Source organism: Chelonia mydas, chromosome 14 (assembly GCF_015237465.2).
Source record: "Chelonia mydas isolate rCheMyd1 chromosome 14, rCheMyd1.pri.v2, whole genome shotgun sequence".
Taxonomy (NCBI): domain Eukaryota; kingdom Metazoa; phylum Chordata; order Testudines; family Cheloniidae; genus Chelonia; species Chelonia mydas.
The window spans coordinates 1,168,623-1,184,334 of NC_051254.2; the positions used below are offsets into that span (position 1 = coordinate 1,168,623).

Here is a 15,712-nt window from a genome sequence, read left to right on the forward strand (position 1 = left end):
CCGCTGCCAGGGACCACAGCACTTCAGGCCAAGCAGGCAACTGCTCACCTCAATTCCCTCCGTTTCCTCCAAGAATCTGCCACTGACGGACACCAGAGCATCCTCAGGCCACTCATGGAACCAGTCTATGGCCGTGCAGTTGACCACAGCAGGGAATTTCCTTGCGCGTACCCGCAGCGTAGAACCCACAGGAGAGAAGCACAGGATGACCTGGGACCATAGCACATTACACACATGTGACAAGCTGGCATCAAAACAGAAAGACGAACACAGGGGCCAGATGTCCTGCTTCACCCAGCACCTGTTCAGCACAGCTTGGGGGACTCCTTGGTGGCTGCCGGACCGTACAGCTGGTTCTGCACTGGCCTGATGTAGTGCAGCTGAAAGGCTGCTCTAACCAGTGCCAGCTGCCTGTATCCTCCATGGAGCTGTGTAGTGCGCAGTGGTGCTCTAGCCAAGGTCCCTTCACACTCTCTACCAGGGCTGCTGTCTCCACACCAACTGGGGCCTCCTTAAAGCCAGCACACGCCTCAGCTGGAGACGCCCGGCCAGTGTACAGCCCTTTTGAGCTGCTGGCGCGGAAGAGAACCTGGTGCACATTCTCTGTGTGTGTTTATCACAGCACATGGGCTAAGCGTAACTCAGCGCAGATTCACTTCCCTGTGTGCAAGGATCCATGGCCAGGCTTGCTGCTACACTGCTCTGTAGGCACCAGGGGGATGGAGTCTGGCTCTGTCTACATGAGGGTTTGACACTGCTGCCCATCACCATAGTATCGGAGCTCTCTCTCATCTGGTGTGTGGGAGTCCCTGGTAAAGTCAGTGTGATCAGCCCCGTTACCACTCCTGCAGCCCCCGGCACAGGGGCATGTTGGGTGGGGAGGGGAGGATGGAGCATACTGATCTCCATCTATCCTCCACTGACTCACGGCTCCCCAGGCGAGGCAGAAAATCGGGGAGACTCAGCCCCTCTGCTGCACTGAGCGAGAACTGTGTGCAGCGGGAGACCTGGTCCCACATGTATAACAGCCACTTGCAATAGAGAGATGCAGATTTGGACACGACAATGAAAATCGGCTCCTGGGAATGGAACATGACAGCATCAGGGCAGGAACACGTAAATGGCAGGTTGGTAGGGTGAATGAAAGCATTAACTCGGACTTCGCGCTCTACTATTGTGAAGAGTAGTAAACTACAGCACCCCACCAACAATTTATCCCCAAACAGCCTCTCCAGCTCCATGCCCAAACCACACCTTGGCGGTCTATGGCACTCACCTGCGGGACCAGATCTTTAAAACACCAGCTCCCACGTAGGCGCTTGAGGGGGAGCTGCTGGATACTGAACTCTTTGGAAGTCCATCCCTAGATGGCCAGCTACCCAGTGGGAGCGAGCCCAGAGTTTATTTACACACACAGTTCTGAGATGTGTAAATATTTAGATGGCAAAAATTGCGCACTCACGAGCTTGGAGGTATACATTTCGAGGCTGGGCTGGGGTTACTTTGAAAATGGGTTTCACTACAAGTTATCACAATATAACCCAAACAGGCAGATAGCAATGCCTGGGCACTGGTTCCAAAAAGATCTGCAGTTAAGACAAAGTCAGAAATGCTGGGAGCCCACGTACATGCTAAACAGACAGACGCCTACCTTTAACTGCCGTCTGACTTTGTCTATAAAGAATTTCCAGCAGTTTTCCCATGTATCTTGCATTCCAAGAGATTTCACTTGTGGCCTCATGGCACCAATAATATTTTCCACTTCATCATCCTGAAAAAGTCCTGGGATCTCTCCAGAGGCTAAGAGATCATTGATCAAAACCAGGAATTGCTCCTCAGCAACCTGTGAATCTGTCATTAGGAATACGGTGGGTGTATTCTTCACAGCCGCTTTGATATACTGAGAGGCCAGATCCAGCTAGTGCAAAAGACAGAAACCATTATGCCTCTGTCACCCAGAAACTTGTCTTATTAATCACATTATAATGATTAGTTCTCCTACAGTAAGCACCTTAGTCTAGGGTAGGGTGGGAACATCTCTTCCTAGCATAAGAAGATGACAAGATTGACTGAGCCAGGAGGGAATAAGGAGTCTCTTGTTCAGGGGAAAGCTAGGTTCTCACGCTCAAGAAGCCACAGCTTCCGCTGGGGGCAATGGTGAGACTCAGCAGCTACAAATGTAGAGCTGGCACATATGCCCTTCTTGTGATCAGGACAGTCAAACTCAACAAGTCCAGAACTGCTCTGTCCGAAGACAGTGTGGGGGCAGGCAGAGTCTTGACTTGGCTGTAATTCTGGCTCTTCTTACACAGGAGGAAGGTGGATGAGCATCTCCTCTGCATAGCTGCTTTGAGAACTCACGATAAAGCATGTTAATATCCTACACTGTTACACGTGTACAGAGAACACAGAGCCACGAGTAATCCCATGGTCACTAGATGCCATACTTGCTCTGCACAAACACATCTGAAACAACTTCTTAGAGTAGAGAACTCCCTGTGCATGTGGGTTAAACACTCCTGTTTCTCGTACGTCTATTGCCAAAAGTAACTTGGAAGTGTGAGATGTGTCTGGCCCTACAAACTGCTCTGTGCACGTGCACAGGGTCTGGGGCCCTAGACTGCAGTGTGTGCCTACACAGGAACGAGCCACCAAAGGCTGTATGTTGGAGATAATGTACCTATGGGATGCCCCAGTGTGAGACCGGCTGCAAGCCAAGTGCCTTCCGTCCCCAGAAAAGTGCCAGCTGGAGCAGCCCAAGCTGGAGTGCTGGCCTGGCTCATTGCTCCAGCAATACTGCTCTTCCACTGACATTGCCACTCTTTTGTTTGGTGCTGGAGGTCGAAGCAATTATACACTAGCAGAAGCAGATCCAGTGAGCAGAGAAGCAAGAACAGCAGGGAGAAGGCTGCAGTGACATTTCCCCTACGGTTGCTAACACATTCCTTGTTTATCTTTTTTTCTACCTGGTTCTTTCCTTTATCTGTAAAGGTGCAATCTCCACTCTCTGTTTGGGCCCAATTCTCCCTTTCCTGACCCCGAAAGCCCACTTGCCCTCCCAGCAAAGCCTCTAGCTTAGCAGCCGCTATTGCAGACACTAGAGTAGGAATACTGCCTGCCTGCCTGCCCAGACTGGAGCAGCCCCACTGTGCTGTACTGAGAGGGATGCTCTCTGGTTCTCCAGCTTACAGCACATGCCTCTAGTTAACTGGCATCTACCGAAAGCAACCAGTTCAAGCCTTTCATCTGAAACATGTTGCTGCATTTTTGAGTGAAATCCAGAAATCAGCTGAGTGGAATGAGACCAGCATTGTGACCTCACCTCTTGCCCCTAGTATGCTACAATATTCCCCCTCTCATCTGCCCAGTGATCAGCTTCTCCTGCAGCCCCTCCATTCCTTTTTCCATGTGACCCCCTCCCCGTGCACAGTCCAGCCCCTGTGAGCTCATTGCGTGGCCCTTGCCCTGTTTGTGTTTAAATCCCTCTTAAAGAGCCGCCTCTGCTGTGCTGCTTACAGTGACCTGAGCAGACGTGTACAGAAATTCCCAATTGCTGTTCCCCTTCCCCAGTCTCTGTCTGTGGGTCTCCTCCAACGTAAACACCTCAGGGCAGGGATTCCTTCCGGAGGCTCTGGGGAGTTCCTTGCCCAGAGTGGATGCCAGCCTAAATACCCGATAATAGAACATGAAGCCTTTACAAGCCTATTTTTGACCATCAGATCAAGGTGAGGTGCTTGCCTAGCAGGCTTTTAGCACCATTTATCATGTCCTCTTTTCGTGAGCAGATTGGATTTCCCTAGCAAAGGGTGAAGAAAAGCCAGTGCTAACCTTGAGGTCAGGAATTCCGTATCCTTTCTTCAGTGTAATCTGAAATACATCCAGAGAACTAATATAGGCTGCTAGTCGAGAAAGACTTTGCTTTCCGCTCCCTCCTACTCCCACCAACAAGGCATTCCCTCGGGGAGACTCTAATATCCGGCTAATTCTGCAAATGTGGGACACAGCATCTTCAAACAGCACCTGAGCAGAGCAGACAGGAGAGGCTTTTGCTAGTCTGAACACAATAAGAGCTTGCAGTGAACTCCACTATTTCCAAATGAAAAGCATATGAAACAGAGCACACAGGTGTAAAAAGGTCAGATTTCACCCCAAAATGCTAGGAGAAATCTCTTGCCCTAGCATTTCACTCTTACTGCCAGTTCACACTGATTCTCACCAAATTCATCACAGCATTGACCTCATTGTACGTCTCCAGGGCTTCCACCAGCAGCTTGTTCAGATACCTGGAGTCTGACACAGGGAGGTACTTGGGCTCTCCAATTCCCTGGGCAAAGTGACAGTAAATGTTGGGCTTTGCAAATAGCAGATTCTCACCAAGTTCCTAGAGAGAAACACAGATGACAAAGGTATTCCACAGGGACTGGCCACCCTCACTTTCCACTAGTGTGCCCCCAGACTGACTGTATCTCCTACCCAAACTCTGCAGTCCTTTCACAAGCACAAGGGCTGGGTGTGGGAAAATGTAAGACCTGAGCCCACCAGCCAGGGGATAGTTTTACTCCACAGCATAATGTTTCAGTACATCTAAGAAATACCCTGTTTCTAGGGTAGGGACTCAATCTTGCAGCAGACTACACAGACACTGGGGTGCACCTATGCACAGAGCCCCACTGAAGTCAATGAGGCTCTTATGTGAGCACAGGGGTGTCCTTGCACACACTCAATTGCAGGATCAGGCCCTCCACCCCAATGCTGAATGACCACATATGCTCTCACAGCCCATCATTACTTCTGCCACTAACTCTCAACTCTCCCTCTCCTCCTGGCCTCTCAGTCCCACTTATCATCCTGGATAACCAGCCACAAGTTTCAACAGGAACATGGTGAGACCCCAAGCGCTTCCCTCCCTCTCTTCTCCAGCACTGCTGAGGATTCCTCCATCTTGATCACTATCCAGGCTGTCACCTCCAGCTCCTTGCCGGGCCGCAACCCGCCATCTGCCTGAGGCTATGTCCTATCATCTCATCTTTGTCTCCCATGCCTTCCAGCCCTGAACTGGACATAAACTGTGGTCAAGAAAAACAACGGCCAGGTAGTCTTAAGCAGCACCTACCAAACCTGCCGTTCTGGAAATGAAAATGACATACAATCCATTCACAGGCCAGCAAGTGCTGAAAGCCCATTTGCAAAGGTCGATTTTCATAATTCATGTGACAAGAGATAGGTTTGGAATATACACATTGAAATAATCTCTGGAAGAGTACGGCTTTAACTGTCATGAGAACCCACCCACAGAGAGCGGTTACTAACTGGTAGCTATGCTCACCATGAACTGTACAGCTTGCACCTTATGAAATGTTTGAGATGCACTCTAATTCCCATCCTGAAGATCAGATTATGGGTCACCTCCAAAGGCAATATGTATGAGGCATAAATTATATATCGGTAAGTGGGTCTAAACTGCTACTAATTTACACTCCAAGCAGCTTAAAGGTAAAAGTTAAATGATTTAAACATCGTTGCTGAACCCAGCTCTGTCACCATCACAGATTCAGCACCCCTTAAATATAAAAGCTGTTAGTGTTTCAAAACATGGCTTACGTCAAAGTATTTTTTACAGGTGGCTGCTAGAACTCTTCCAAAGCTTTCTTTATCTTTCTCGTCAACGAGTTTATCTCCATACACTCTCTCGGCTTCGTGTAGCCAGAGCCGGACTAGGTCAATAGGAGTTTTAAGGCATTCAACAGTGGAGAACAACAGTCCCTGCCAAACATACAAATCTGTCAGTCTTAGTTTCTTGATTGCTGCCCAAAATGGAAGAGCCAGCTCTGGAGACAGCTAACAGCAAAAGACAGCAGGGGCATGATACATGTGAAAGTGGTAGAGAGAGATAAAACAGACATAAATTAAAATGAAATAACTGAAATATAAAATACACTCTACCTGAAATATGTTAGAGAGATCCCGGAGGTTGAAGAGGTAGTGAAATTTGATGGCCGTAGGCAGAAACGATGATGTAATTTTCTGATGTAAGGCTGTTTATGGGAAAACACACTATCTGAGAGCAGCCGGATACCAAAAGAGTACAAATTTTAAAGTATGGAATTATTTTTCTTCAAACATGGCTCAAGTTTATCAAATAAACCAAAATTGAAATTTTAGCATCATCATTTTTCAGTGAATTTACTGTGCAATTTCAATGCAAAGATGAGAGAACTGGATTTTTTTCCACACTCACTCAAAACCCTTAACAACAGAATCAATTCTGCTGAAACTTTAAAACAGAATCATCTTTTCATTGAGACCACGCTTGGACCATTTCACCCCAAAAAGAATCTATTCTTCAGGTTGTGAGACACAAAATAGGAAGGTGGAGAGGAAGCTGAAACTTGACCTGAATTAAAGCCACTGCAAAAACACACAGAACCTAACCACCACAAACATGGAACAACAATGCAATAAGAGGTTTCTTGAAACCAGTATATGTGTTAAAGAACCTAGACAGAATTATAATTAAACTAGATCATTTTCATAAGAGTATTGTATCATTCACGGTACTGTCAGGGGAGCTTTAAAAATGTGTGTAATACAAAGAAATACTAGTGATTCACTCACAGGTTTCATACTGTGTATAGTAAGTTTATTTAAAATGGGAGTGGGGTCTATAGTTTCACAGACCATTTACTTTACAAACTTTGTTTTACAGCTACTCATCCTGATGCCAGTAAAAATAGTGTATTGTATACAGCAGCAGCATGAACAAGATTTTCCCAAATTTGGGTCTCTACAGATAAGCACTAAATCTGTATTTAAGCACCTAATAAGAGGCCTCGTTTCCAAGGTGCTGAGCAACCGAAGATCCTACTGACACCCATGAAGCTGCAGGTGCTGCCAGTGGCATAGACAGGGATCTGTGTGTGCAACATTAGACACCCAGTGTTAAAAATATATGCACACAGGAAGAGAAACAGGGCAATAGAGCCCCAGGTTAAAACCTGGATGCTGTAATGAGCTGGGGCTGGGTTTCTGCTCCCCAGACCATGAAGCAGCAGCCTGCGGTTGTCCCATAAGTACTGTGCACAGAGAGGAATCCTGGTCCATTCTGGTCTATCCAGGTTCTTATCCCGTCCTCCTCGCCATAGCATCTGCGCTCTTCCTAGAGGCACGTTAAGCAACGAGACTGACACTTGTCATGTGCAATCAGTGGTCATGGGATACATGGAGTTGTCGATTCCTAGTCCACCTCCAGACTGCCTCCTGCAAACCCCATCCATGGGACAGAGCAGCACTCCCCACTGCACAGGGCGCTGCAGTGCTCCGCACTGCACACCTCCCCATAACCTGCCTCTCACGAGCACGGTGCAAGCCCAGTGGCTCAGCTACATCCCAAGCTGTCTGACTCTGAGGAAGCGGGGCCAAAGTCCCCTCTCCAATCCACAGTGCAGCTCTCTGCTGCCCACTCCCAAAGCACTGGTGTCAATGAGCACATGCAGAAGAGAACTGCAGTACAGGTGGGTGGAAAAATCTTGCTGCGGGCCGAACATGCGTTCTCGCTCTAAACATTTCAGTGTGGGATTTTCAAAAGTGCTCAGCATTGGCCCAACTCTGCTTCCTTTAAGTCAATGGTAAAACTTCCATTGGCTTTCGTGGGAACAGAGATGCGGTGATGCCTCGTGCTTTGAAATTCTCATCCTTCCACCTGTGCAGAGGCATAGTCAATGTCCTGTACAGTTTCAAGGAGCTGCACGGGGTGGCTATTTGACATCTCTTTCCGACACAGTGTGCACTTTACAAACACTGGTACAACAGGTACAATAGATATTGGTGAAAAAAATATCTGCCCTATATAATGCTGCCTTTCTAAACGTTAACGTGTCCTTGCTGCTTACCCAGCACTCCCGCGATGAGTGGTGACAGGATCTTCTGAATGGAAACCGGAATGTTATGGATCGTTAAGTGCTGTGCAAGGATGGTGCTGTAAATGGTCACAAGTGCTTCTTGGCCAGGAAAACTCACAGCAAACACACAAAAGTGTCGCTAAAGCAAAGCAATTTAAAAGCAAACTTGTCAGGAGAGGGTGTGACTTCCGTCAGAACCCCCATGTTTCCACCTGCCAGGCCACACATTGCCTGGAAACGAATCCACCACAGCAAGTGAGATGGTGGATGTCACACACAGACACCACAAACTACACACTCCAGCCTTCCATTAGTGTCAAAGGACCCATAAAAGGGGAGAGGAGGTAAAATCTAAAGAGAGCCAAACTGCTGGCGAAGTGGATGGCTACCACTGAGACCGAAGCTAACAAAAGCCCAACCCAATTGTTTCTCCATTGCATACCTGAAGTCTGGAGTCAATCGTAAAGGATCCAGATGTTGGATTCATGCAGGCTACATACTGACAGTTGTGAACGTCCTTTAATGTCAGCTTGTTTCTGTCATACCTAAACAACAGGGGAAGGAGAAGGACATGTACGTGCCTTTATTCTGTGAAGACAAAAGGAGCTGTCCCTCCTGTAGTATGAACCTTGCTCCAAACAACTTTCACACACACTGATCTCTCCCAGACGCCTTTACAGAGAAGATCCAGGGGAGATGATCATCTGCCCACAGTGGCCTCTCTTGGCAGAGCATCACATCTATTGCATAGGAAAAGACATTTTTTGCTGTCCAGAAAATAGTTACAACTCAGGGCAGGTCTACCCTTAAAACACTGCAGCGGCACTGCTGCAGCACTTCAGTGAAGACGCTGTAGGCCAGTGGGAGAGCTTCTTCTGTCAGCATAGTTAATCCACCTCTGTGAGAGGTGGAAGCGATGTCAATGGGAGAAGCTCTCTCGTCAACGTAGTATTGTCTACACCAGGGGTTAGGTCGTTATAACTGCATCACTCGGGGTTGGATTTTTCACATCCCTGAGCAATGTGGTTGTACCGATATCAGTTTATAGCGTAGACCTGGCCTAAGAATAAAAGCAGGAAAGGCCAGTGAGATGGACCCACTGCTCCAATGCCACTGGGCAGCATTTCTAGCAGCAGGTCTCACACTAGGCTCGCTACTGGCAATTCTGGACTGTCCTGGTCTCCAGAGATCTCGTGATCCAGAACTGCTATGTTATGGGTCATTCTCTTTGTGTATTTATAATGTGCTGACCTAGGACTCAGAAGCCACAGTGCCAATTCTGTGCTCTGCCACAGACTGCCTGTGTGATCTTGGCCAACTCCCTCAGTCCCTCTGTGCCTCCATTCCCGTCTGTACAATGGGGATAATAGCACTGCCCTGCCACACCTTGTGAGGATAACTACGCCAAAGATGATCAGGCATTCAGATACTCTGATGATGGGGCCAGATACACTCCTTAGACAGACACACAGACCCCATCACCACAGTAGCATAATCTGAGCAAGAGTAATTCAACACATGGATGAAACAACTGAAGAGTTTAGCTATACAATTACCAGTGCCCATGGTCCATATGCTGCCTGATCAGTGTATGAGGAGCTACTGTGCCATATTTGTCCACTTCAGGCATATTCATATCATCTATGAAGTAAATAAGCTTCTTTGTGCCTGGAGGACCAAAGTTTCTCCCGGATTTCTTCTCCAAGGGCTTCTCAAGAATAGCTGCAGGACGACAGCAACACCAATCCAATGACTTGTGCAGTCATCACTTCCCGGTAAGACGAGCCTGTTTTCAGGCTGTTTCCGGCTAAGCACCTTACCCTGCAGCATGGCCGAGGTCGTGTAGAAGTTAAAGGGGACAGCCTGCAACAGGTAGTCATCAGTGTTCAGAGACTGCAGTTTGTCCACCATCATGACCGACTTCCCTGTACCTGCATTCCCCACTAACATCACAGGCCATTTCTTTGCCACTAGCAAATCCATAAAATAGCGAATTCGGATGGTTTCTGTCGTATGGACCACAGAAGCCTGTTGAAAAGTCATCAATGAAATAAACTATTTTAATCAAGTTTAGCCAAACTGGGTTTGATGATAGATTCTGTCTTAAAGTGAGATGTTGAAATCCTTGAGCGTGAACATCTCAGGAGCTGGATTATTCTAAAGGTTCTACAGTTACAACTGGGGCTTGCGGTTACAGAATTGGACAGGCTTCAAATAAGGTTTCCTAAAAACCCAACCCTTGTCTCACAGCTCTGCAGTCAGTGAATGCACTGACAGGCTCTCTCCCTTTATTTGGGTTTTTCAACATGTACAAAGCCAGAGCACAGTTTGTGAAAACGTACAAAAGAACCAGGAGCATCTTCTAACACTGCCCATTGCATCCAGGTGATACACAATTACAACAACTCTTTCCTCAGAGTCTAAGACAGCCACTGACATTGGAGCACTCAAGGCTTCACCTTGCAGGAAGCAGCCCAGGGGACATCAGTAGAGCAGCTCACACGAGTTGGGCTGTCAGATCAGGCCCTAGATTTCTGAGGCCGAGGTAAACCCAGGACAAGCAGCAAATGCTCCCAGAAATAGGACGTTAATGGCCATTTTTGCTCCAGCCTCAAAGCAAACCAGTGCAGAGGAGCTGCTTCCTCCGCAGAAGGAGCAGATTTCCAAGGCAAGACTGCTAACAGCGGGCACCATGAATACGTGCAACACATGCTCCTAGAACATCACCTTACCCACAAACACTGACTCTCCAGGAAACCCAGAAGTCAGCACTTAACAGTTGCAATGCTTGTGCCAGTGACTGTCTTAACCAGGCCAAAGACAGCCGGGGCGCTGCTGTTTTTCCTTCTCAGTATGCCTGTTAAAATGTGTAGTCTTTTGGACCTCGCTATGCTCCCACAGCATGCCAGCTGGACATGCATTACGCTCAGCTTCTTGTCCCAGTGCTCACAGAACCAGGGCAGGGTTGCTGTGCTTGTGATCTATTTGGGCTGTGCTCCGTAGACTTCTCACTGACCTTAAGTGCAAGCTGCAGTGTGCGACTCAGACACAACAAAGGCTGGTTTGTGCGTACAGGGTAAGGTACTTACCTGGTGCCTAGGGTCAGAATCGGGACGCTCCACTCCTGCTATTTCAATTCATTAATTAACCCTTTCTGTGCGCCAAGTGCAGCATGCATTGCCCCTAATTGCCATCTGACTTTTTTTCATTTCCTGAGGGTTAATAGCCTGGAGCCAATATGCATGCGGGAGATGCTCAAGGCTCCCTCCTGTTTGGGCATTCATAATTCCCATATGTTCCCTACCAGCTTTTCTGCCCCATGTCTGGAAACAGGTGTTTAAAGACAGGATTGAGAGCACAAAACACACCACAGTGAGGGACACCTGAAAGGTGAATGAAATAAACAATAGCCATAGGACTTGCCCGGTCTAGTCAGAGTATGGGCCTGTTTAGATCAGCAGCTTGCCTTTCTGTGGCAGTGGACTAGACCAGATACTTTAAGGAAACCAGTCCGCGCCCACAATGCACCTAGCCAACACTATCCATAGGGAAACAACGTTTTCCAGGCACTGTACATCATCATCTTGCATCCTAAATATCAGACTGAACTACCTACATCACTGGCTTAACTTGCATAGCCACAGAGGTTTAGTAATGGAAATAAAATAACCCATTTGTATGCCATGCTGTTCTTGTATCTTATTGCAATATTGTATGCAAGATCTTGCATAATTTGGCAAGACGTCCTTTACTCCAGTGTGGAAGGGGGCAATAAATTAGTAAGTAAAGTAACAAGAAAGAATCAAGGATCATTTTTGGGAATTACCTGTAAAGGAATGTCTGGGTCCAGCTCAAATGTTGGCACTTTATCATTCCAAAGCATGAATTTCTTACTTTCTGGATCTATGTAATAGTCAAAAATAGTCCCTTGAGATGGAAACTTGATGGTTTTAAATTCATTCACCCACCATTTACTGAACTCGACACGATAGTCCACAAGCTGAGGAGGAGAAAAACAAGCTCATTATACAGTTTCTAATGCCTTTGTGGGACATGTTCAGTTAGTCACTCTGGCCCGCAGCTTTGCAACACAGGCTATTTGGAGCGGAGACGGATTCCGCATGCTTCGGTGGCTGGCTTTGAAACAGCTTTGTGGAGTGCTTTAGAGTAAAGCACAAAAGTCTAGCATGCCTGCCCCTGCAGGAGCCAGACACAAACATCTTTACTCAGCCAAAGCCCCGGGGAAAGTAATCTCCCCTGAGCCAATTCCAAAGAGGAAGATGAAAAACACTGTCTCCCTCTCAGCTCCAGCCCTGGCCTTCAAGATCCTGTCTCAGCCCCCTGCTCTCCAGAGTGTGTCCTCGTGCTGCATAGTGAGTCGAGGGAATTAAATAATTCTCCCCAGCTGGCTGAATCCTGCTCCCCTGCCAATTCTTGCTCTCAGGCCAGGCAACTGGTTTACAAGATTCATTTTCAGAGTATGACCACACTTAACTTCTCCCCCTCCTGCAGTATAGCATCTTGGGGCCTTTCACAACAGGATCATGCACGATATACTGTACAGAACAAGTTCATTAAAAGATTGTTATACAGAGGACTGGGATCAACTGTTTGCCATGTCCACCCAGAATAGAACAAGGACTCAACGTAGTTGCAGCAAGGGCCATTCAGGTTAGCTATCAGGAAACACTTTCTAACTCTCAGGATAGTTAAGGTCTGGAACAGGCTCCCAAGGGAGGCTGTGGAATGTCCCTCACTGGAGGTTTTTAAGAACATGTTGGACAAACCCGTCAGGCAGAGGCGCCGACTCTGTGGGTGCTCTGGGGCTGGAGCACCCCTGGGGAAAAATTGGTGGGTGCTCTGCACCCACCGGCAGCTCCCTGACCTGCCTCCCCACCCCAGCGCACCTCCGCCTCTGCTCTGCCTTCTCCCCTGACCTCGCTGCCGCATCCTGCTTCTCCCCCCTCCCTCCCCGCGCCGCGAAACTCCTGTTTCGTGCGGCAAGCGCTGGGAGGGAGGAGGGAGGAGGAGGAATGCAGCGGGCTCGGGAAAGAGGCGGGGCCGGGGCGGGGATTTGGGGAGGGGTCCAATAGGGGTGGGGAGGGGGCGGAGTTGGGGGGCACGAGCACTCACCGGCTCCAAGGAAAGCTGGCGCCTGTGCTCTCAGGGATGTCTAGGTTGACTTGGTGAGGGGCTGGACTAGATGACCTCCTGAGGTCCCTTTCAGCTGGACATTTCTATCGTTCCCCTTGTGTATTTGCCAAAGAGCCTGTCACAGTTCCCAAAGACTCCCTTGGATTTGGGCTTAGACATTAAAACATGCACATGTAGATTTACTGACACTTACTATGTTCACCCCTAGATCTCAAAGTGCTTTACAGACCAGTGTAAACACGATTATCCCCATTGCATTCACAGGGTCATCAAGCATAGGCATCGATTGTTACTTGCCCAAGGTCACGCAGCAAACAAAGGGCAGATTCTGGGACAGAATCCATGTCTTCGGACACCCAGCTCTGTGCTCAGCCCTCCGGCCCAGAGCCGGCCTGGTACTAGTGTTTCTGTTGCATGGAGGGGTCCTCCGGCCCCTTTCAGCCCAAGCTGCCACCCCTGCTACACACAGCAGTCTCTATGCAGTCTTTGGATGAAGATGGTTACACGGGAAGCCTGAGAGAGCAAATGTGAGCTCTGTGCTCAAAGGATCTCCCTCCCTAGGGAATTCCCAGGAAGTATCCTTTTCAGGAGAGACCTAACCACTTTCTATTACATTATTTTCTGATCAAATTCTCAATTTTTGCATTAACAAAGCGGTGAAACACCAAGGGGAAAACACCAAAAATGTTGCTACTTGGGCTCTTGCTATAAAGTTTGTGATTCTGATCTAGCAGCAGCTAAGCCACTGGCTGTGTTACCCTTTTAAGCATCTGTGGCCCTGAACCCACAAACACATAGACATGTGCTTAACTTTAACTACTGACTTCAGCGAGAACATGCATGGGCTTAAAATTAAGTATGTGCATGTGATGGGTTCGGTCACAGAGACCCCCTTGGGACTGTCACCTGATGTACTGGAATTATCTCTGAGCCCATTTTCCCTGCCAGCTTGGGACTCCAGTCCCCTGCCTTGTTGAGCCAGACACGCCACCCTGCTGCAACACAGACCCAGGTCTGGTCCATGAACCCAAAGCTGCAGAGTTAACTGAAAACAGCTCAGCAGGTATTTCTGTCTCCAGCACCCAGACACCCAGCTCCGAATGGGATCCAAACCCCAAATAAATCCGTTTTACTTTGTATAAAGCTTATACAGAGTAAACTCATAGATTGTCTGCCCTCTGTAACACTGATAGAGAGATATGCACAGCTGTTTGCTCCCCCAGGTATTAATCACTTACTGTGGGTTAATTAATAAACAAAAGTGATTTTATTAAGTATAAAAAGTAGGATTTAAGTGTTTCCAAGTAATAACAGACAGAACAAAGTAAGTTACCAAGCAAATAAAACAAAACACGCAAGTCTAAGCCTAATACATTAAGAAACTGAATACAGGTAAATCTCAGACACCGTTTAAAGTGAGAGAGTCCCCAGGCTACTGGGTCCATCCTGCCGCACACACACCCCACTCTTTGTAGCTAAGGGAACTCCCGCCAGTCAGAACCAAAGCCTGGAATGGACTCATGTGACCTAGCTGCTGTAAAAGACTGGCACAGATCTCGGAATGGATTCCCCATAAACACTATGGCAACCAACGCTGCTCTTGTGTTCAGAACATAGGAACTGCCAGACTGGATCAGAGCCACGGTCCATCTAGGCCAGTGTCCTCTCAGTCTTCAATAGTGGCTAGAACCAGATGCTTCAGCAGAAGGTGAAAGAACCCCCATTTCATTGTAACTATGAACTAATTCCCCTTTGTTCTTTTTATTTTCTGTGACTCAGAAATCAAAAATCATTTAAAAATACAGACTGCTTTTTTTCCCCCCCAGTCACAAACCCCAGAAATCTCATTTCATTTCCTCAACATTTTCCAGACAAATTGTACATTAGGCTTAGACGAAGCATGAGATATTTCAGAACCAAATAAAATAAAAAAATAAAACAGGAGATTGAGTGGCATTAACTCTGGGGTCAACACTTCAGCCTGTTCAAGCAAAGAGATCTAAAAAGAGAATTTTGTTACCATTCAAGTTGAACTGGCCTGATATTACAAGCTGTCACTAACCTGGTCTTGAAACATTGCTCCTCCAAAAGCCCAGAAACACGCAAAGACAAAGTACAGTTCATATAGCTCTTTTGAGGAGTCTGGAGGCGTGTTAGTTGGAGTCAGGAGACATTCTAGCAGATACAGTATGGTTTGTATGATAGTAATTTCAGGGACTGGGGTAATCTTCTTGAACCCAAACCTCAGTTTATCTAGACATGTAGGCAGGTATTTATCAAACAGAATCATTAAGTTGGCTTTTTCAGACTGTACATTTCGCTTCTCAATCCAGCTGCTTACCACACTACAAAATAATGGACATATTTCACATTTCAACATATGGCAATAAGTAAATATAACAGTAATAAGCCTTTTCCTGCTGTGCTATGGAAAAACATACGACACTTTGAAATGCATGGCATTCACACTTCAAAGAGGGGAATGTGAAACAAAACTCACGGGTTCCAGCCCAGATCTGCAGGGTTGATATATAGAATTCCAGCCCTGGATACTGTTGCTGGCGTTGCTGTCCTCAGGTGACTGATCTCAAAGAGGAGTCTCATGGTGGGATTTAGTGGGATTCGCTCATTGCTCGCTAAGGTGAGCACCTAAGAGGAAG

At 47.5% G+C, this 15,712-nt stretch overlaps 1 protein-coding gene across 1 annotated transcript in view; it reads right to left on the reverse strand.

Moving 5' to 3' along the window:
- DNAH17 (dynein axonemal heavy chain 17) overlaps nucleotides 1-15,712 on the reverse strand; it is a 98,705-nt gene that overhangs the window by 27,312 nt on the left and 55,681 nt on the right. The window contains exons 43-55 of the mRNA XM_037913873.2: nucleotides 15,553-15,701; nucleotides 15,115-15,397; nucleotides 11,725-11,898; nucleotides 9,719-9,926; nucleotides 9,455-9,620; nucleotides 8,341-8,443; nucleotides 7,890-8,037; nucleotides 5,944-6,035; nucleotides 5,602-5,763; nucleotides 4,217-4,381; nucleotides 3,829-4,020; nucleotides 1,652-1,918; nucleotides 49-210 (exon numbers count right to left, since the gene is read on the reverse strand). Coding sequence (XP_037769801.1) covers nucleotides 49-210; nucleotides 1,652-1,918; nucleotides 3,829-4,020; nucleotides 4,217-4,381; nucleotides 5,602-5,763; nucleotides 5,944-6,035; nucleotides 7,890-8,037; nucleotides 8,341-8,443; nucleotides 9,455-9,620; nucleotides 9,719-9,926; nucleotides 11,725-11,898; nucleotides 15,115-15,397; nucleotides 15,553-15,701 — 2,271 coding nt within the window. The remainder of the gene's footprint in view (nucleotides 1-48; nucleotides 211-1,651; nucleotides 1,919-3,828; nucleotides 4,021-4,216; nucleotides 4,382-5,601; nucleotides 5,764-5,943; nucleotides 6,036-7,889; nucleotides 8,038-8,340; nucleotides 8,444-9,454; nucleotides 9,621-9,718; nucleotides 9,927-11,724; nucleotides 11,899-15,114; nucleotides 15,398-15,552; nucleotides 15,702-15,712) is intronic.